Here is a 23469-nt window from a genome sequence, read left to right on the forward strand (position 1 = left end):
TTGTTTATTTTGATTTTGAGACCAGGTCTCACTCTGAATTGGAACGCCCTAAGTGGCAATGAGTAGCCTCAAACTTACTATGGGTTGAAGATATCCTTGACCTTTTTGTCCTCCTGCCCCTCCCTCGTCATCCACCTGGTATATAGAGTATGAATCCACCCCCTCCTTTTTCTACCTGTCTAGCTTCCCAGATCTCCTTTGGAGCTTCTGATTTCGGGACTAAGAAGATGCCCCATTCATGCACCATGTCTTAGAAAACCAATGTTGCCTCTCTGGAATTAGCATACTCCTCCCCAGGACTGGTGATGAGACAGTCTGCTGCAAAGGTTTGCTACGCTGGTCAGAGAAAGGCCATTCTAAGTCTTCCTGCTACCTCGTCTGGCTCAGGATCAGTTTCTAGTGGCAGTTATAATTGTCTGTAGGTGAACCGTTAGATACAATGTCTTTGGTGGCGGAAGACAATAAGGATTCCCTTAGAGAAACTTCTTCCCTGTGATCCCGAACTATTTGGTTTCTGATTTTGCAAAGGCAGCATTTCCCACCTTCTAACGCCATTACCACCCAAGGATCCCGCCTGCATTCGGATCCTCATTCCTGGCACCTGAAATGGGACGAGATCCCTTTCTTTAGAAAGGTAGAAAAGAGGGGAAGAGAGGGAGGCACACATTCCCAAAGGCAGTGATGACGGCACATCTATAAAGTGTGGGGAAAAAAACAAACAAACAAACAAACAAACAAACAAACACTGACACCAGGGAAAGAGGCCAAGATGAACTGAACACAACCCATCCCAGGGCTCCCCAGTATATGGTGACAGGGTGGAGGTGCAAGCCTTGGGTTTCCTCCAGTAGCTGAGTCAGCAGGGAAGGGGAATCCCCTTTTGTCACTCTGTCACTTGGATAGCGGCCTGCCAATATGTTAAAAGAGAACCTGTTTGCTTAAAACTTAGCTACTTTGGGGCTTTAAGAATGGTAACCAGTCACAAGAAGGGAGCCTGAATTGGCTTTGCTAAAGACAGCCATGAGAGGCAACTGTGGAGAAGGAGGACCCGTGAGGAGAGGGGACAGATCAAGCTGGCTTGGCTCCTACGGTAAAGGGCTCAGGGACCAGCAGCTCCGCTCTAGACTCTGGAGTGTGACAACTCAGGGCCAGATCACCTTCTGGAGCCGCCCATCTACTGTCTGCTAAAGAGCCTGGTAACAATGGCGCTCCATCATCATCTCTCAACACCGCTGCTTCCATCCTCCCACCGGTGATAAACACTGACAGAATCTTCAAAGTACAGGGCTGGGTCAGGGGCCTTTACAGCTCTCAGAGCTGTGCGTGCTTCTCGTATGGTCGACACAATTGGGAGGCATTCACCAACTAGGACATTATCCACTCCAGGGGGACAGTCTGGGGAGTCCCCAAGAACCTGCCTCAAAGCTAAGCAGGGCGAGGAGAGGCCCCTGACATGCAGAGAAGGAAAACGATTACAGCGAACTCAGACATGGCAGACAGAGGACAATGCAGGCTCAGCACCAGCAAACCACAGGAACCACATGAGTTCACAAGAATATCTGACCGCACCTCTGAGAGTGTGGCTAGCAGTCTCCAGAGCGTGAGGACTGAGAAAAGCTGCTCCAGTACTTCAGCTTGGTTTTTTCATTGCCTTCTTACTTTGCTACACCCCCATTTCTTTACTATAGTTTCATGAGCACTTTTACTTCATCAAATTAAAGTTACATGTTTTTATATTCCCCTTCAAACACTTAAACTTTTGCATACCTTTCATTATAATGAAATGCCTTATAAGGTATTCTCTTTTTTGTTCCACACCCATTCCTTCATACTTTAAGTAATTTTTGTTACTTTGTAAAAAAATACACCGTGTTTTAATATATTATTATCTGAAGAGTTCATACTTGAATACAGTGTATCTTGGATTATAATCCCCTTTCAAATTTTTCTGCCTCCCCCAACACTTATCCTTCCCAGCTTCAGGTCCTCTTCTTTTTTTTTTTTAAAGAAAATAAAATTTTAAAAATTTTATTTGTATTTTAATTGTGTGTATGAGTGTGTGTCTGTATGTGGGCATATGCATGTGAGTGCAGATGCACACGGAAGCCAGAAGAGGGCACTAGACCTGCCAGAGCTGGAACTACAGGTGGTTGTAACCTGCTCAATATGTGTGCTGAGAACCAAACTCTAGCCCTCTGGAGGATAAATAACCTTCTCATCCTCCCCCTGCCCCTCCTCTTTCTTAAAATAACAATGGAGTCAATTAGTGCTGTGTGACTAATGGATATGGACACATGGATATGGGGCCATCCACAAGACCATGTACAACCTACCAGTAGCCACACTCCCAAAGGAAAACAATATTGTTCCCCCCCAGAAGCCATCAATTACCAATAGCTCTTCAGCACCATGAGCCCCTCCCTAGCCATGCTAGAATGATGACGAGCTTGATCTTGTGCCTGTCTTATGCAGATAACAATAGCCACTGTGAGTTCCTGAGTGCAATGTCCTCGTCAAGTACAGAAGGCAGCATTTCAGGCACCCCTCCCCATCTTCTAACTTTTATATTATTTCTGTCTCCTCATCCACAATGCTCTCTGAGCCGCTGAGGAGCTGAGCCATCTGGTCAACTGACATAGATGTCACCTTTAAGACCAAGAGCTTGACAGTCACTTATTCTCATCATTTTTGCCAGTTGTGTGCCTCTGCCTTGATTTCTGCCCATGGCAAGGAGAACCTTCTCTGACCAAGACTGGAAATAGCACAAAATCTCCGGTTGTAAATAGAAACATTCAGTGGGCAGTTTAACAACATGTACATTGAGCAAGACATGAGCAGCCAATTCCCTCCTCGGGCATATGACCTTCCCGGATATTGGCTTTGACCTGGTATACAGTATCATTCCCACTTGTGGCTCGGGCTTCAAATCTACACTTTTTAAAAAAAGCAATTGGTTGCCCAAATAAACAGTCATCCACTACTGCACCAACAGGCACAACGTGTCTGGCAGCTCTGTACGGTGCAGTGCCCACTGCTGACTTCTCTCACCCAGTGGCCTGCACTGTGCCTTCCATCATTAGGAAAGTAGCCAGCAGGGAAGATGCTTCCAGCTCGGGTCCAGCTTGACTGCTCGATGCCCTGCAACACGAAGTGTGTCTCCATCACTCCTGCTCGGCACAGTGCTTGAGCAGAGCAATGAGATAATGAATAAAAAGCAGGCAGACAAGAAAGGAAGAAGTCAAAGTGTCCCCATCTGCAGGTGATGTGATCCTATACGTTGGAGAACCTAAAGCCTCCACCAGAAAACTCTTCCGCCTGCTGAGTACCTTCAGCAAGGCAGCAGAGTGCTGGCTGTGCACCTGGAGAAGAGTGAGCCTAGATCCTTATCTCTCACCTTGCACCAAAGGAAAGGAGGAGGAAGGGAGGGAGTAGAGAGGGAGGGAGGGAGGGAGGGAGGGAGGGAAGGAGGGAGGGAGGAAAGGAGGGAGGAAGGGGAGGGAAAGAGGAAGGAAAGAAGGAAGGAGGGAGGGATAGGGAGGGAGGGAAGGGGAGAAAGGGGGAGGAAAAGAGAGAGGGAGGAAGGAAGGAGGGAGAGAGGGGAAGGAAGAAGCAAGAGAGGAAGGGAAGAAGGGAGGGAGGGAGGAATCAAAAACACAAATGCATGATCTGAACCCCTGAAAATGTTAGAAGAAAACACAGATAAAATATTTCAAATCTAGGCAGAGGGCAGGACTTTGTATAGAGCCCCCGCCCCCCAAGAGCATGGGAATAATCCAAAAAAGTGTCAGAGGGGATTACATGACACTAAATGTATCTTCACAGCAAAGGAAGCAATTAGCAAAGTGACGTGACCGCCATCAGAATGAGGAGCGGGGTATTTTCCAACTATGCATCCACCAAGGCATTAATATCTAAAATATGAAGAGCTGCAAATGTTGAACACCAAAGACCAAATTCCCAAGTCAAAAACTGGCTAGTAAACTTAAAGGGCAGATCTCAAAGAAGAACAATAAATGGCCAATAAATATTTGAAAAAATGTTCAGCATCCTTGAGCCATCAGGGAGATACAAGCTAAGACCCTCAGAAGAGCTTTTATCAAGAAAAAAAATGCTGGCAGGACGTGGGAGAAAATAAAGGGGGTTCCAACATCACTGACCCAGTGCTGGCTGGAACGTGAGGTGCTGCAGCCACTGTGTGTGTCAGTGTGGAGGTGGCTCAAAATAGTATGAGTAGGGTTGGTGTGACGGCTCAGTGGGTGAAGACACTTACTGGGCAAGTCTAGTGACCTGACTCTGACCCCCAGAACCCACATGCAGATGGAAAGATGATGGAGGTGGGTCTTGTATCTTATCTGTTGCTTTCATCGGTTAACTGATAAAGAAAACTGCTTGGCCTGATAGGACAGAAAATTAGGTAGGCGGAGTAGACAGAACAGAATGCTGGGAGAAAGAAGCCCAGTCAGTCAGTCGCCATGATTCTCCCACTCCAGACAGACGCAGGTTAAGATCTTTCCTGGTAAGCCAGCTCGTGGTGCTACACAGATCATTAGGAATGGGTTAGATCAACATGTAAGAGTTAGCCAGTAAGAGGCTAGAACTAATGGGCCAAGCATTATTCAAAATAATACAGTTTCCGTGTAATTATTTCAGGTGTAAAGCTAGCCGTGCGGGCAGCCGGGTGGCGGGACGCAGCTCCCACTACTACAGAATGGCACCCAACAAGTGCCGGTTGTGGTGGCGCATGCCGGTAGGATTTGCTGAAGGAGGCAGAGGCAGTAGGATCACGAGTTCGAGGCCACCTCGTGGGTTACACACATTATTAGAAATGGGTTAAAGCAAGATGTGAGAGTTAGCCAGTAAGAGGCTAAAACTAATAGGCCAAGCAGTGTTTAAAAGAATACTGTTTCCGAGTAACTATTTCGGATAAAGCTAGCCGTGCGGAGCCGGGTGGCAGGACGCAGCCCGCCGCTCCATATTACAACAGAAAGAAGGAAGTGACTTCACAAACTTGTCCTCTGACCTCCTCACAGTCGCTGTGGCATGCATATCCATATTTAGTAATAACAAATAAATGAAAATTTTTATGACCACTCCAAATATAACCACTATACGATGCAGCCATACAACTCCTGGGTATGTACCCAGTTGACGTACCTCAGAGATCTGATACTTGTTTATTAATGTTGCACTATTCATGGTATACATGCCAGCAAGCAAGCTCAGGTGTCCACCAAAATATGGATGATGGCAGCACATATAAATAGTAGAACTGTATTCATCGGTATGCAGGAAAATGGCTAGAATTGGAGATCATTATGTTAAGTGAAATACATCAGACTGAGAAAGATGAATAGCAAATACTTTTTCTTACATGTGGATTCTACAGGTGTGTGTGTGTGTGTGTATGTGTGTCGAGTGAGTGGGGAAGTAGAGATCTTAAGGGCTGAAAAGGAGAAAAGAGGGAGCAACAGAGAACATACAATGTGAAATCCAAACATGGGACTGCTTGGGGTGGGGACCAGGAAGAGGACTGTGAGGGAGGCGGGAGCGGTAGTGCAGAGGTGACACACACGTATGAAAACGCCCTAAATGAAACCCCTCACTCTGCACGCTGACTTGAAAGGCAGACTTTCAACAAGATGCAAAACAAAAGCCTGGGGAGAAATGAAGCATATAGTGAGTGCATTTGTTTAATGCCCATCTCTATTTTTGCTTTTTGGTTTTCTGCAGCTGATGCTGGCCTCAAACTCTTGATGTAGCTGAGCATGACCTTGAACTTCGGATCCTCAGACTTCTATCTTTCTAGTGCTGGCATTATAAGCATACACCACGTACCAGACTCTAACGCCTGTGGCTTGGAAAAATGAGTTTGACTTTTACATTCATGAGCGAAGCTGATGGATTGAATGAGCTATTATAAGAAATACAACATAAAGGCTCCCAGTGAATTTATTACGAAAAGACATAATCATCACCTTTGACACAGAATGTTTGATTTTGCGCTTATTTCTTATTTTCCATTGTCCTATTTTAGGGCTTACCAAGGCTTATAATAGCATCCTTTTCAGCATACCACAAAGAATCAGTACTTTAATAGAACCCTTTTCGAGTAGGCTCTTTGTTATAGTCTTAAAGGGTGCATTTCAATCATACAGGTAAGGTAGGCAGAATTCAGTTTCATTCTTCACTGAGTCATTTAAAAAATTATTGCATAAAAGATGAAGTCTATTTAACCAAATACAGGGGTCGCATTCTATGTGAATCATTATATATAATTTAAATATATATGTATATACTTATATATACATACACACACATATATATCTTTCAAAAAAGAAGTGGAGAAAAAAAATTTTCCTCTGCTTTCCTTTATGATTTCACATGATTATCCCTGAAAGACAATACTAGGATTAAGTATTTTCCAAATAAATTTGGCTAGAAAACAAGTTATTAATACATTATCTTATTTTTTAAGTTGTGGGTTGCCTTAATTAATTTTATCTTGCTGTGAAGAGATGCCATGACAAAAGCAGCTTAGAAGACAGAACATTTAACGGGGACATGCTTAGTTTCAGAGGCTTAACCCATGCACATCATGGGGGAGCAAGGCAGCCGTCAGGCAAGCACAGTGCTGGAGCAGCGGCTGAGAGCTTACACCTAGCTCATCAACAAGTAGGAGGCGGAGAAATCTCAAAGCCCCCACCCTAGTGGCACACCACCTCCAATAAGGCCACACCCCAAATCCTTCCTACACAGTTCCAGCCCCTGGGGACCAAGCATTCAAACAGGTGACCTATAAGGTCATCTAAACCACCAGACATGCCTACTTAGATTTGCAGCTTTTAAAAATTAGTTTTAAAAATACAGTTGCGCATCTGTGTATGTGTGTGTGTGTACTTGTATAAAGGTGTGCAATTGCCAAGGTACACACATGAACACTAGAGGACAACCTGCTAGTGTGGGTTCTCTCTGCACCAGTGGGTCCTGAGGATCACACTCATGTCATCAGATCTGAAAGTCCTTTGCCCATTGAGCCATCTTACTGGCCCTCTGATTCGCAAGTTTACTGATCGTTCTGATGACATAATCAGAAAACATCTGTGGGCTATAAAACAAAGTCGAGTCAATTGCAAACTCCCCAACTGGAATTACCTATCAAAAAGCCCCACCTCTCTCCTGTTGTACCTGCCTAGGACTTTGCAGTTTTAACAGTCCTTCTATGTTGGAATGACAGAGGGGTTTTGTTGTTATTATTTGTTTTTTTGTTTCTTGAGACAGGAGTTGTCTGGGTAACACGCTGTCCTGGAACTTGCTTTGTACACTAGACTGGCCTCAAACTCAAACTCCACCTGCCTCTGCCTCCCAAGTGCTGGGATTAAAGGCGTGCACCACTGTCACCAGGAATGGAATGACGGAGTTGTAAAACTGATAATTTGCAAAACTGACACTCAGTGATTTCCCTGATCACTGAGTGGGACACAGAGACCCTCCCTCTCCTTCTCCCAGGAGCAGGCAGCACAGAGTGATTGGAGCATATCCACCCAAACGTTTAAGATTTCAAAAAAGGATGAGAACATTTGACCCATGATGGGGTGGGTGTAGGAGAGGGCCTCCCAGGAGAGGTGACTTTGGATGTGTATGACCAAGGTTCCACGGGAATTTGCTTGTTAGAAAATGGGTTGGGAAGGTGACCTTCCAAGAAGAGATGTCGTGTGCCAAGACTACGTATGGATATTCCAGGAAGAATGAGTCAGCTCGTGTGCTGGATGGAGAGGGGCCTGGGAGATGGCACTGAAAAATGCCCACATTTTCCTGGTATCCACCAAAGAGCTGCTGCGGAGGTCTCACTCCCGTCCAGGGGAGATTTCCACTCGCCAACCAAGGATGCTTCCAGATTGGCGCGAACTGCTAATGCTGGCGGTTATTAAAATTCAGGAAAAGTTCAGAATAACATTCCACCTTCAAAAGAAAAAAGTTCATCTAGCCTAAGCGTTAGAAAATAAAAACACTCGTCTTTGCTAAAAATAGATGCTGAATCTAAGTGGTAGCCAGACCAAAATGGGAGACTTCAATCTGGATGATGTTCAATAGGTTTTAGTAAATAACAACCGTAAAAATTGTAAAAATTGTTCAGAAGCTTAGGGTGATGAGTCCAAGTCCTTGAGGAAGGTCTTGGGTGTGGCTCAGTGGCAGGGTATGAGTTCAGCATGCACAAGGCCCTGGGTTCAAGCCCTAGCAGAAGTTCCTCTGGAAGATAGCCAACCGTCTTATGACCATATTGAACAGCAACAAGAAATACAACCTTTCTAATGCTCGCGCCCACATTCAGACAGCCTTGCCGAGAGCACAGTGAATTACGAATACAACAAGGTACTTAATTCAATGCGTGCATGGGTGGATGCATATTCCATTAAACATTAGAACCCCAACTTCTGCATGAAGGAGGCCAGCAAGTCCAAGTCCCCTTGATCAGTCCCCTAGTATGAGGATAGATGGTGATGGTGAAATCTTTTGCTCCTATTTGTGGCAGAACGCATGTTCCCTATATATCCCCTCTCGTCAACACGTTTGTAGTGTGCAGCTGGCATTCCCTTACTGCAAGACGAAGGGGTGGAGCCTGTCTCATCTTCCTAGACTGTGGACGAGACAGTGGCTAGGACAGAAATGGTAAGGTGTGACGTCGGCTGGCGTCTCTTCAGAACCCTTGTCCTTGGCATCAAAATACGGCTCCGTACAGAAACTCCAATTAACACAGCAGAGGGACCACTGCCAGGTCTGTTTGCGGAGGCACTGAGGTCTCCAGGCAACACTGAGCAGCACCTGACTGGCAGGTGCCTCCACGTCTAGGCATGAGTCTCTGCACTGAGACCCCAGGTACCATGCTCAGCCTGACTTCCTGACCCACAGATTTTGTGAACACAGTCGAATCAATTCGATCTTCAGGGATATTTGACAATAACTAATGAACTAGAGGACTCAATAAGGCAAAATAGATACCCAGCCTTCGGGGATAGGGATGTTGGGTTTTGTTTTGTCTTAATCTAGATCCCTGAAGTTTTGGTAAACTGAAGCCTTATGTACCAGTGCAATGAAAGGTACCCCCCCCCCCGCCATATTATCCCAGACTGGAAAGTGCTTGAATGCATGGCAATGGGATGCTTATCTTTGAGAAAAGACCCTGTGTTCAAACTTCAAGTAGCACCAGCTGAACATATCCAAACTTTCCCCAATGGACCATGCAGACATTGACCAGAATACCAGCACAGCAGGGAATGGCAGGTGCTTGCAGGTGCTTACAGTACGGCTGGACACAGGTTCGGTGCTGACCTCAACCCTTCCCCTATGACTGCACTCGGCGTGAGACTTCAGAGAGCGAAGGAATGAAGTGCAGCGTGGGGTTGTGCCATGCTAAGCCCAGGAGTCCATGAACTTTCCTATGTTGCTTCTTTACATCCGAAAATATGGCTGCTACCATATTTTCTGTGCGGATATATGCGCAGAATGAAGAGTCACAGACCACAGCTGCCCTGTTCCAGGCTTTGATCTCCTTATCCGTGGATGTGAGGATATTATGGTGGATGTCTCTCTAAGAAGACACATCTCACCCAAACAGGAAGAGGAGAAACTACTTCTGCATCTCTTAGGCGATCATAGAAGCTAAAGGGGGGGAGGCAGATATTCCATCTGTATTCAGCTTGCTTGTTTGGTTCTTGAAGAAGGCAAATTTTGGAGAGTCACTTTATGGCTAAGCCATCCTGTGAGGAGTCTGCTTTCACACACAGTCTACTAGATCAAGTCAACTTACTTTGGACTATCCCTATGGCTGCTGCTTATCAGTCCAATACGCCTTTTTCCATCGTTGTGGACTGAGAGCCCACAGAGATGAAGATTTTACCGTCTTGCTCAGAAGCACATCAGCCCCGCTGTGCTCTAGTCTACGGGAACCTGAACCTCCTCCACCACACAACCTCACACTGCCTGTGCAGGCATAATGCTGTGATGACTGGGCCTGGAAAGCAGGAAGCACCAAGGGTCCTAGATTCCTGAGGAAAGAAGAAATGTGTCAAGAGGGTAGAAATCCAGGGCCTGTCACGTCAGCGTGGAGCTGGTCTAAATGGTTTCTGGGTATTCCTCCCAAATCAGAGCTGATTGCTATGCTGTTCACACAAAGACATAAGTACAAAGTTTGCCGGGCTCCTTTATATAAATGATGAAACCTGTATCAACATTTCGGATGGCGACTCTGACCCATTTACCGAGGAAGCCATACCCTTGCCAGCTTTAGTGGCAGCAGAGCAGAAAAACCTGTTCCAGGCCACAGGGCAGGAAGCAACCTCCACTTTCCCATAAGGTCCTGAGCTTCCAAGAGCAAAGAAGAGGTTGGTGCCAGAAGCATATGCAGCCTCCACAGAGTCCTGGTGGTGTGCAGCAAACCATTCTTTCTTTGGCAAATGACCATTCCCCTTTTGAGAAACCACTGGTTTCTTACTGGGTCTCAGTAAGGTTTCCAAGCTTCCATAAGGGCCATCAAGATACCACATTATCCACTGGTTAGTAAGTAGACTATCTTTCTTACTATTACATAAAATGGAGATTTATAAGATCAAATCTCAGGCAGGCAAGTTTCAAAACCAAACGGCTCTCCCTCAGTGCACATTCTCCTTGCACTCCTGTCTTCCTCAGCTCATCTTAACATGCAATTGCTCGTTGAAGCTTGTTTTTCTTGTATCGGGACATCCAGCCTGTGGGTTACATGAAGTCTATAGCCAGTTTTGACGAATGAAAAGATTCTTTTTCGATCTAAAAACTTACATTTACGTGAATATCCTTTCAGCGGAAGTTACACCCCTGCTATTTATCGACAAATAATGTACATTAGTAGCTAAAAGAAAAAGGTAAAATGGAAACCACATATAATGGAAGGAGTTTTAAATAGATAGAAAATTAGTGGTGCGGGTATGAATAGACGAAACCACAAGCATGTATGTTATATTTTACAAATATAAAACATGCTGTTTTGTAACCTACTTTTGAAAATAATATATAATAAACATTATTTTATAGAAACATTTTTAGCAAATTTAATGTATAATATTTTACCATATAAGTGTGAATCTGTTATTATAGATACATACACACATATACATATGTATACATATGTATATATACTTTCTATATATATTTTATATCCATATATAAGTATATACTCTAGGTATGTATAAATATATACTTTATATATACATATGTATCCATATTACACATATATATTATATATGTAATTATTTTATGTGTGTGGGTGTTTCGCCTGCATGCATGTCTGTGCACTACATGTGTGTGTGCCTGGTATCCAAGAGACATCAAATCCCCTGGAATTGGAGTTTCCATGTAGGTGCTGGGACTCGAACCTAAGTCCTGTGGAAGACCAGTCAGTGCTTTTCACTGCTGACCCGTCTCTCCAGGTTCACGGTGACAGATCATCTTGGTTGCCAACATAACTGCATCTGCTCAGCAAACCCAATCTGCTCAGCAGAGCCACAAGGGGTTTTCTTAAGCAGAGCATTCGAGGTGGGAAAGCCCACACCGAGGCTGGCTAACACCTTCTGATGACAGCATAAAAGCACCCGGGGGAAGGGAGGCTTTGCTTTCTTCCTGCTTGCCCTCATTCTCACTGGCAAGTTCATGGCCCCTGTTTCTGCAGCTGGATTCCAGTGTAGCCTAAAGCCCAGCAGCTCTCCAAGAATCCTCCCAGACTCCAGCACCAGATTGGGACACTTTCTGTTAGGAGACAGCCATTGTTGGACCTCAGCCTGTAAGCCACCCTAATAAACCACCTTTTAATATGTATTCATTCTACCAATTCTGTTTCTTTAGAGAACTCGGAGTTTTTGAGTGACTCTCAAAGTTCCCTTGGCGACTTCACAAGCTGGCCTCGGTCACCTCCACACATAGAATTCTTATCTTCGATGCTCCAACAGAACATTCAGCTTTGAGCTCCAATGCTAAGAGCTCCAAATACTTCCATGATCCTCACATATTGATCAGGATTTCTGGACAATTCTGAGATCATGCAGAATTTTCACTTGCCTGGTTACCAGTAATCCTCATCAAATTATCTATGCACATGCTCACATCTTGTTTCTATTGAAAAGACGGTCTTTTATTGCCAAGAGTGCTCATTGACTTTTGAATCATTTTCCTACAATAGCACAAATATTCCCTAAATTTGTCATTTTTTGTTTAAACTTCAACATATTTTTAAAGCGTGGGTCTTTCCCTATTATGTATTCAAAGCCAACAGTGTTTTATGATTTCTGTCTTTGATGTTGTGTGTAGAAAGGTTTTCGCTCACCCTGAGAAGTTATCTAAATATTTATACTTTACCTAATGATTTCACATTTTGTTCTGTAACTCTAAAAATATATCCCACTAAAATCGTAAGTTAAATTAAATGTTTGGGTTTACTAATACAAAAAATTTCAAAGTCAATTATGCATTTCAATATATCGCTATTGTGTATATACATGAGATGCGGGGACTCTACATGTTACAAGTGCAACATAGAAAGGACAGAGGACAACTTTTGGGAGCCATCTCTCGCCTTAACTGAGGGACCCAAGGACTGAACCCGGATCCTCAGGCTGTGCAGCAAGCACTTTTATCTGCTGGGCCATCTCACCAGCCCCCAGTCATTTTTACTTAGAAAGTTGTTGTTTTCATTTTTTTTTTTTGCCAAAATAATAGGGCAATTTTAGAATCATCTACTGAATAAAATATCCTCACAAATTATGCAAAATGCTGAAATTTGCAAAACAAAATAGTAAATCCTTTGTGTGTAATGAATGGCTTCATTAAAATGCAAACCACCTACCCTTCAATTCCCCCATTCAATGTGTTCAGTTCAATGACTGTTGGTAGATTCAGAGAGGCAGCTATCATCATAATCAATTTAAGAACATTTTTTATTATGCTATAAAGACACCTGTATCCATTAACTATCACAGTCAAATCTCTTATTTGACTTTAGAGTATAGGAACCAATATTGGCAACAGTAATATGCCGCCTTTAGTGGTTGGGTAGTTCGTTAGGGTTTTGTTGTTGTTTATTTGTTTGTCTGTTGGGTTTTTTGATTGTTTTAGCTATCAGACTTATTTTTGAAAGAAATGATACAAATTCAAGAATTTCAGTGGCTGTACCAATACAATTTACAGAGAGGGTAAAGATAGATAATTCCAATATGCATATGTTGCCATGGAGACCTGAGAAGGCACCTATATCCCGAAGTTACCGTCTCCCACTGTGAGCTGGTCAGAGACATTTAATCCATGCCAGCTTCAGAGGCTCACATGTCCACGAGCTGCTTCCTTGAAGGACGCCACCTCTCACTAGGCACTGAGTCTTAATAAAGTCTCAGAAGTGGGGAGCATTTTTGTCTGCGACTGGTTTGCCTAGTCCCAGTAGTGAGCGGATCATACCTTCCTCAAGGGTAACAAACACTCCCTGGCATTCAGCTCACTCTCTCTCGGTTGCTGTGGTCTGGCTTTTTGATACCGCTCAGGAAGGTGGGATTGCCTCATTGGCTCTGCACATTCATCAGTTCTACCTCCTCAGGACGTTCTCAAAGGAAGGATTTGGAAAAGTCCTCCAAGGCCACATCATGCTGGTCCAAGTAGTAAGACACAGATAGAGACGGGGAGCTCTATGCTAATCTGATGAGTGATGGCACCCAGTCCTGGGGGTAGTTCTGGTTTGCCTGCCCGGGGGTGCGGGGCTCAACTATCATGGAAGAGGCTGGGAGAAATGCTGCAGAGGCCTTGGAGTGACGTGAGGCCACTGCTTGGAGGTGACAAAGAGCTGTTGGCTTGGAGTGGCCAGCTAGAGTGGAGAGTCAAGTGCCAGGTCCTCGTCCAGCACCGTCGAAGCCAGAGATCATGGAAAATCAAAGAAATTCAGTTGGCTCCTTAAACTTGGCCTATTTTTGCGATTTGCCCAATTCCTTATTTCCTATTGCATACATACAGCACATTTATCCATTCATCAGTGGATTAATGCTTGGTAGTTCCCGCTTTGCTGCTATTATGAATTATGCTTTTAGCTGTTATTATTGATGTGGTATACACTCTCCCACATTTTTACTTTCCACATTCTTGTGCTGTTTGTTTGTTTGTTCTGTTTGTTTTTAATGTGTTACTCCTAAAACCAGAACATATTTGCTTTCGGCATTTCTGGATTAACAATCCCTGTCTTTTAATTGGGGCAAATGGTCCATTTACATTTAACATATGTTCTTACACACACATGCACACATGAGTGTTAGTTAAAAAACCATTTAGAAATTTTGTTCTACAGACTTACACTTCTTTTTCTCTCATTTCAATTATCTGTTATATAGTAACTCTCTCTCTCTCTCTCTCTCTCTCTCTCTGTGTGTGTGTGTGTGTGTGTGTGTGTGTGTGTGTGTGTGTGATAGTACATTGACTCTTGGGATTTGTTCATGTTAAGCAGGCACCAAGCACTGAGTTACACAGCAGCCCATAAATCTTTTTTCTATACAGACTTGAACACTTGGATGGAATCTAGGCTGAGACAGAGAAGGAGCATTTCTATCAAGTTCACAGATGGTGCTGATGCTGCTGGAGCATTGACCACACTTTGGAAAACAGCAGTTGAGAAGATGAAACAGACTGTTCATGAGGAGACTGGTGAAAAGGTATTTAAAAACTGAAGTAAAAGAAAACCATGTCTGGGGCTGGCGAGACAACTCAGCACTTAAGAGAGCCTCCTGTTTCCCCAGGGGACGCCGGATAAAAAGTTTCACAGTCCAGGTGCCCCGCTGCACTAATGAGAAAAATTCAGACCCTCTTTACATGTCATTTGGTAGCAGATACCTTTGTAGCATCTACAAACATATAAACTAATTGGAATTCATTTACTGACAAAATAGTAATAAAGCAACAAACGTAATGATTTGCAATTATAACACAGGTTTTTATTTTTTATTTTTTTAAAAAAGAAAGAATTGAAGAGGGTACTACTACATATCAAAATTACAGTCTTTTGCACACTGGTTTATGTCCTAGAGAACAGCTAAAGCACAGCAGGAGAAGAGGGTAGAAACATATGTAATAAGAAACACCATTCTGTTCAGTGTTTTCCTGTGAGTAATTATGTTAATTGTAATATAAATGTGCTGTTGATCTAGGAACTCAGCCGATTATGCAATTCTACTAAAGGCTGGAAAATTTAAAACCCAGGGGAAACAAAACTTGACATCCTCATTCATGAATGAGAGCAAAAAACATTTTAAATAAATAAAATGTGTCAAGATCTCACAAAAAGTTTTACAGCTCTGAGGTGTTTGTGACAAAAAAAAATAAGGTCATTTTCCTCAAATTGCAAATAAAATTTAACATCACAAATCTCCTGAATTTTAGTTTCTGGTTATTTTTTTTTTAGTATATGATTTTGGGAGAACCTTATAAATAGATATTTTTTTCATAAATGGTATCCACAAGTGGAGATTAGAGATAGAGCGTGAAAAACAATTTCCAACACATAGATTAGATTGTTTCCAAAGTGTGTGGTGGTGCGCGACTTTAATTCTAATTTAATTCACGTGGAAGGTAGAGGCTGGAAGAGCTCTGATTTGAAACCAGTTTGGTCTACACAGCAAGTTCTGGGTCAGCCAGAGTTATATGGTGAAACTTTGTCTCAAAATAAGAAGATAGCAATTAATAAATTCTTTCATTTGAGACAATGTCTTATCATGGCGGCCCTGCTGGCCTCAAACCTGTCATCCTCCTGCCTCAGCTTCAGGACCCTCAGTGCTCGAATCACAGGGGCTCACCATCATGTCTAGGGTATTCTGGAGTACCCGACTGGATTAGTCACCTGCTCAAAAACATCCCTTGGCTGCTGAGACACAAGCTTAGCGACAAAACAAACACAACAATAACAAACCAATACATACATTTACCATCATTAAGAGTGTCAATTTTGGGTGCAGAAATGGTTCAGTGAAGAACATTGGCTGCTGTTCCAGAGGACCTGGGTCCAGTTCCCAGAACACACACAGGGGCTCACAACTGTCTGTTACTCCAGTTCCAGGGGATCTGATGGTCTCTTCTGGCTAACAGGCACCAGGCAAGTATACAGGCACTCAGATAGACATACATACAGGAAAAGCGCCTATACACATAAAATAATAGTTTTTTTTAAAAAATGATTCTGGACACTGGAAGGTCTATGGGGGTAATATCACACTCTAGACAAGCTTTATTCCTTTCTGGAGTTGGGGGAGGATCCATTCTCTGCCTTTTCCTTTTTCTTGGAAGTCATCTGCATCCAGAAGCTCATGGCACAGCTAGATTAAAGCTACTAGCCAGTGCCAGTTGTGTTTTTCCTCAAACATTATTCTGACTTCTCTCCTATGTTCCACTCTGAAAGACCCTAGCAGTTACACCAGGACTACATACAGACTTCAAGATTATCTCCCATTAAAAAAAAAAAAAAAACTAAAGTATTATTATTTTATGTATATGTGTGTCTTGCTGTATTTATGTCTGGTCTACAGACAGACCAGAAGAGGGTGTCAAATTCCCTATAATAGAGTTGAGATAATTGTGAGCTGCTGTGTGGGTGCTAGGAATCGAACCCAGGTCCTCCGGAAGAGCAGTCAACACTCTCAACTAATGAACCATTTTTCCAGCCCCTAATCTCCCAGTTTTAACACGAACCAATTCCCTCTATTAATTCCCACTGCTGGCTAACCAAGAGACACACAGATCATTAAGGCCGAGGAGGCGAGCCTCCATGGGACTCACCCATAGCTTCCCAGTGACCACCAAGCCCTTCCTGAAGTCAAGGCCACCAGCCTATCAGCCACAAGTTCCCTCTCCACCTTCCCCATAGCAGTCAACTGCAGACCCCAGCACACACATCGCTCCTAGAGCCTAAAGCTTTGCTGGTGGCATTTTTCTCTCTCATGACCATCTTTTCGCTCCTCTTTCCCCCACCAAGATGAAAGCTCTCTTCTCCAGGCAACTGTCTCCTTCTCCGTGAAGCTTTCTACATAGCGTCCCCTCCAAATGCCCCTAACATCCATCTGTGCCTCCCTATAGAACTTGGCATTTGGCCTTGTTTGATGGTTACCTGTGTTCTATATGGCTTTCTACTAGGCCAGTGGTTCTCAACCTGTGGGTCACGACCCCTCTGGGGTCAAATATTGGTTATTTACACTATGATTTAAATAACGTATTTACATAATGTGGCAAAAGTATGGCTGGGAGTCACCACAACATGAGGAACTCTCTTAAAGAGTCACAGCGTTAGGAAGATTGAGAACCACTGTGTTAGGCCATAGTCCTGGGGGCAGAAGCTCACAACTTCACTTTCATTTGTGGGCCTGTTAGGTACATGCGCAATGGAACCCTTGATTCTCACCCATATCCTCCTATCTAAATCCTCCTTTGGCCACAATAGATTTTGAGAAACCAGAAGATCAATTCAATCTATCTATCTATCTATCTATCTATCTATCTATCTATCTATCTATCTAATCCTATCTATCTCTCCCTATCTATATCTCTATCTCTCTATCTCTCTATCTCTCCCTCTCTATCTCTCGATGTATCTATCATCTATCTATATATAATTAAATATAATTAATATATTATTTAACAATAACATCAAAGAAAATAACATCCAAAGAAAGCTACTTCTTTGCGAACAGATAAAGACTGGAGATGTATAGTAACATTTTGTTTATGATCTAACAAATACCACAAAATCTTCAGACTGAAAAAAGAGCGTGTTCCTGTCTCATCCCGCCTTATATTCCTCTCCAGTGCTGGGATTCAAGGCATGCACCACCACCACCCGGCCTCTCTGGCTAACTAGTGTGGCTGCTGGGACTAAAGGTGTGTGCCACCACTGCCTGGCCTGGATGGCTGACTAGTGTGGCTAGCTTTGCACTCTGATCTTCAGGCAAGCTTTATCTGCTAGATCATAAACAAAATATGGCTATAGAGATGTTGACGCTACTCCACTTCTCTTGTCTTATGCAGCTCTGGTCTAAAGGATTTCCCCTAGGAGTACATCAGTCAGAACATGCAGGTCAAAGTTCAGGGATTTCCTCAGGTGTCACGGTGTCCCTCCATGTGTGGGAACAGGGCACATGAGCGTGGGTCTGAAGGTCCTTTGCTAAGGTGACAAGCAGCCATCATGCTTTGATCTCTCTTCTACCTTCCTTGATACTCTTCAAGACAAATCCTGTCTCCATCCCTGTGAAGGTTTTCTACCCTCTTTAATTTCAAAATACTGGTTTCTTAGAAACAAACTTTGTCTTTGCTTTGAGTTCTTCTTTTTATTATCAAAGGGGGCGGGACCTTCAAAACAAAAACTTAAGCACGGTCTCTAATCACCCCCTTCTCAATACCACACAGCGGATGGCAGTCCCTAAATTCATCTTTCCTTTGCCATCCAAAGCAGGTAACTGCAAAACCAACACAGTTTGCAACTTGCACACTTGATTTCACTTAAACTAATCAATTAAAAATGAGCTTTGCACACTAATTTTAAATGATTCCCTTCCTTCCCTTCTACATTTCTCTAGTCTGGTTTAATGCCACTTTCTATATTCAATGGCATCCACGTCTTTTATCTTGAAAACACGAACATTAATCACAGTGAATTCGTTCTGAAGTGCAGTGCTTTGCTTGCTGAGCAGATGAATGTATTTCCCAAGATACTGGTTTTCATCTCTTGGGTAACAGTAGAATTACTTGCACAACTTTGAAAACTACAATACTCTGGCCCCATCCAAGATCAAATCAATGTGCCAGAAAACCGAACCTAAGCAAAAGAATTTATTTTTCAAGCTCCCAAGGAGTCAGTCCTCAGCCATTGTTGAGGACCAGAGAGCGTGGCGCACACCTGTGAGTCACCAAGAGTCAGCGCAATGCTGGGAGCAGCAGCAAGAAGCAGCTAACTCCGAAACTCAAGACCATGCTATGGTTAATCCAGACAACGGGTCACATCCCCTATCAAATCCTTAGCTGACTTAAATACTACATGACTAGACACAGCGATTCCCTCGCCAAATAAGGATGAAAATACAAATAAATGGATCAGGACTTAGGGATACTTTAAAGAAACCATTAACGGAAGGGCAGGATTCTCCTCAGAGGTCCGCAGCTCAACGAGGTATGTATTTGTAACATCTGCCCCCTCCCCGTCCTTTGCTGTGCTGTCAGGAAACTCCAGGAAAAAGCAGTTGCTCTATTATCTGAGAAGGGATTTCCTAACCGTTTCCTGTGATGGCTGGATTTGGAGAGAACGTGAGAAGTCGGTGAGGCATGAAAGGAATAGACTGGAAAATTAAAAGTAAGGTAGGTTAGGATAAAGCTCTGTGTAGCCAATGGGACCAGGCAACGGGGACTGTCTACTCGTAAGGACACCATAGAAACTAACTCTTATTATGCACCTGACTCTACCATGATATTTTGGGTACACTGGATTTTTCCATTACCCAATGCTTACAGAAATTTCCAAATTGAACACTTAATTGACAAAAAAGTGATGTTTGTTCTATAAATACTACAATACATCATAATTTGGACAACGGTGCATACTTGGCAGAGGAAACCTTGCCTAAATTGATGGAGAGGTCAGTCATCACTTTCTGGACCATAACATATTGTCATTTTCCCAGTTCTGACAATTTTGTGGACAGTCTAGCTTCAGATTTTGTTTGGTACCTCTTCAAAGCAACCATTGCCAAGTTCTTAACTGGCACTGAGGGGGAAAATGAGATTATTTACAAGTGGAGAGACAACAGAGAACTTTAGTATTACATAAAACCTTGAGATTGCTTCCAAGTGATTTAAGAATCAATGTCCTAATGACTCCAATTTATTTCTGTTGCCAGATCCTGCCTGGAAATTGTGGACTTGTTTTTGTGTGGTCAATTCTAATTCGTCTATGCCCAAATTAGATATTACCCATCTACTAGTATGTATATGCCCATGTATAACTCCTTATTGATTAAAGCACTATGTCAAGAATATTTAGCAGTGGTTTCAACAACTATGCCCACTCCTGCATGACAAACTAGAGTATCTTCTAAATCAGTAAATGACTACTTGACACCTTTCTTAGATGTTTTATTTTATTTAATTCTGATTTTTGAAAAAAACTTCCAAATCCAAGAGAGTTCTTTTTCAATTACTAAGCACTAAGCAGATTAACTCACATCTGTCTTTGAGACCCTACCACTTGTTAAAGGGCTTGGCCATTAGATTCTGTGTTAGAAATGTCTATTTCTATATTTACTGTGCCTACATTATGGTCATTTTTTTTAAAAAAGCAAACGAATCTTCATGCATTACCAGGAGACTTTCAATGAGGAGTCAATCAGAGTTTTTAAGAGTAATTACTTCTAACTTTCCAAATTAATGAGTTACTCTAGAGTTTCTCTGCACAGCGACGGTGAGTTCGTTTAAAACCCTAATTCAGATTAATTTATCTTGTCACGTTCAACAGAACGCGCTCCTGTGTGTACAGGATTCCTTCCCTTTGGAATGGTTTCCAGCTCGGTCTTCAAGCACAGTCCTCACAAAGTAAAAAGAGACAGCAACTTAAATAAACAGACACACCTTTAGTTGGTGGCAGAAAAGACCGAAGGCATCAAAGAACCCTCCTGCAGAAGCAGGCGCGCTGCAAAGCTCAATTAGTTCACGGACTGAGGGCAGTGCTTTTTATAAGCGCTTTTTTTTTTCCCCTGGGAACTTTTCTGAGTCTCCCTCTCTGCTCTCCAGAAGCTCACAAGTCCTAACCAGGTTTTATCTATTTTTTCCTCTTTTTTTTTCCCTTGTGACAACAAAAGAAGTTGTCAGGAAAGGGCTGTGCTTGGTATATTTCACCGAGAAGCTTTCTATTTTCAGTAAGTTTTACTGTTCTCCAACTGCTCCTGATTATCTCCGATTGGAGGTGGTTGGGACCCACCCCCACCAAACAAACAAACCGGACCTAACCGGAATTTCTCACTGGATTCCTGTTGGTCCCCTTCTCTCCCTTCCCCTCCCCCAAATAGCCCATCTTTAGACCTCATGTTAAAAACCTCTGTTTAGAACTCAAAGGCAAACGGCAAAGAATATTCCAGGAGCGAAGAGACCCCTCCCTTCAAGCTCTCAAAGGTCACGTCATTGGGAGTTCTTGAGGCCAGATGAAGCTCAGGCGCCGGTTGACCTTACACTGGAGTAGCTGGGTCCCCGCTAGCCCGTGGCTATGTTAGAGGAAAAGTTAACTTTCTTTACCCCTTGAGTTTAGGTAAACCCGTCCAGCGGGTGCTGCACCTGGTCTTGGAGGGAGCTCAAAAACCTAAGAACAGCTAATGTTTGTAGAGAGACTCTGGGTACCATCGCCCCGCGGGCAAACACACCCCGAGGACTGGAGCCCTGCAGCTCCACAGATGTGTGCACGCACCTAGCGTCGCCTATGTTCTTCTAGCAAGGACAGTACACTCCGAATCGTTCCCTGGGGTCTATCGCCAATGCTGGCCTCGAACCTGCATCGTTAGGCGGGAGCTCCCGCGTCCTTACCTTGGGGTTGGTCAGGAGCTGGTGCTGGTCGCTGTGTAGCAGCGCCCTGGAGTTGGACTCGGAGTTGTTCACGTATACCTGGACGCAGGGGTACTGCGAGGTGCCCCTGCAGTCGGTGCCACAGGTGAAGGTGCACTCGAACAGCTCGCCGATCTGCTGCACCGACAGCACCGTGCAGTTGGCCGCCGTGGCTTGCAGATCCTGCAAGGCGGGACTGAGCCAGCAGAAGCCGAAGATGAAGAGCGACACGACGCCGGAGATGATGAGGAACAAGCCGAGCCGGATGCTCTTGTCTTCGGCTTCCGTGTACTCGTAAGCCACCCTGAGCTTCGCCATCGCCCCCCACTCTCCACGGCTGGCGCGCTCCCCGCCCCCTCCCGCCCCCGGCGCGGAGCTCAACTGCCTCGGGCGGGAGGAGCCGCCGCCGCCACCGCCGCCGCCGCGCGACAGCAGGGGAGTGGGCGGCGAGGGGGCGCGCGCGAGAACAAAGGGGCCGAGGCCGGCGACGCCCCCGGCGGCGGCGCTGCCCGCGGCCCGGCTCCCGGGTGCCACGGTCGCCTTAGATCGTCCGGCACCCCGGGGCTCCCCGAGCCCGCCCCCGCCCCCGCGCGCTCCGCGCCCCGCGCCCGTTCCCCGGCGCTCGCCGCCCGCCTGCCATCGCCTCGGCCGCTCGCCCGCCGCCCCGACGCTGGGAGCGGCTGGGCTGCCGAGCCCGGGCTCCGCGGTGCGGGAGGCTGCTCCTCCCCGCCCTGGGCGCCGCCGCCCCGCCCCGCCCCGCGCCGCGCCCCGCAGCTCTCCCGTGGGCGAGCACCCCCAGGCCGCCACGAGCTGCTCTCGGAGATCCTCGCCAGATGCAACCTGGAGAGATGGCAGAGAGGGCCGCGACGAACGCTTAGCATCAACAGAGCGCAGCCGGGGAGAAAAGTTAAAAGAAGAAAGGAAAAAAAAAATTTTTTTAAAGTGGGGGTAGGGTGGCGTGAGCATGCAAGGCGGGAACCCGGGTTGTGCAATCGCAGAAAGCTGCTAGGAGGCAGGCGCACCGGGAAAGCGAGCTTAGGTGGCAGCGAGGGACCGAGGACACCGGCGCGGAGGCAAGGCGATGCCCACGGGCGAGCGGCGGGAGCTGGGGGTCCCTGCGGATGCCACGCTGTCGCCGGGCCTTCAGGCGGAGTTTGCAAGACAACTCAGGCGGGCTGGATCGGAGGCTCAAACCTCTGTAGACTTCGCTGGGAAACTAGGTCTCAGGCAGCGGGAAGGACCCCTAGGGGTCAGACGCAAACAGGTGGCAGAGACTTGCGACCTGGGACGTGAAGCCCCTTCCCCTGGCTTTTCAGATGTAGAGAGCAGAGTCTGTTAGCCTCTTTAGGAATCTTGCCACTGTTAGCCCGCGCAGGGATTTGCAGGTGAGCTTTTTCTAGAGCACTGTGCAAGGCGACTGCGGCTTGCACGCACTTTAGAACTGGTCCAGCTTCTAGAGTTCTGATACTTACTTCGTCTTTGCTGCTTCCATATCCACCCGGCCTCTATTCTCCTAACTTTACTTTGTAAGTTAAAACTACTTTTTATCTAAAATGTGTTTTTTATCATAAAATCAAACTTGAGAACCGTTTCAAGCTACGTTTGGAAGAATAAATAAAAAAAAAATACATAAATCTCTTCGTCTTGGTTTGCCAAGTCCCAGATGAATGAGCTCATGTTTCTGGTGAATACCAAATGCAGAAACATGGAAATATTAAACCCACTCTCCCAGACGTCAAATTCTTAGCTGGTTCTGTCTGAGAATCTTCCAATAGGGTTCTGACAGGCTATGGCGACATGTATTTCCAGACAGTGGGAAGGGAGACCTTCAGTATCTGTTTTCCTTAATGAATT

General features: G+C 44.8%; 1 protein-coding gene across 1 annotated transcript in view; it reads right to left on the minus strand.

The window, feature by feature from the left end:
• Positions 1–22752, minus strand: part of Kcnmb4 (potassium calcium-activated channel subfamily M regulatory beta subunit 4) — a 55582-nt gene extending 32830 nt beyond the window's left edge. The window contains exon 1 of the mRNA XM_057757430.1: positions 21598–22752. Within this exon, the coding sequence (XP_057613413.1) occupies positions 21598–22581 (984 nt within the window). The 5' untranslated portion in view covers positions 22582–22752. The remainder of the gene's footprint in view (positions 1–21597) is intronic.
• Positions 22753–23469: the final 717 nt, after the last annotated feature.

This window comes from Chionomys nivalis, chromosome 25 (genome assembly GCF_950005125.1).
Source record: "Chionomys nivalis chromosome 25, mChiNiv1.1, whole genome shotgun sequence".
Classification (NCBI taxonomy): Eukaryota; Metazoa; Chordata; class Mammalia; order Rodentia; family Cricetidae; genus Chionomys; species Chionomys nivalis.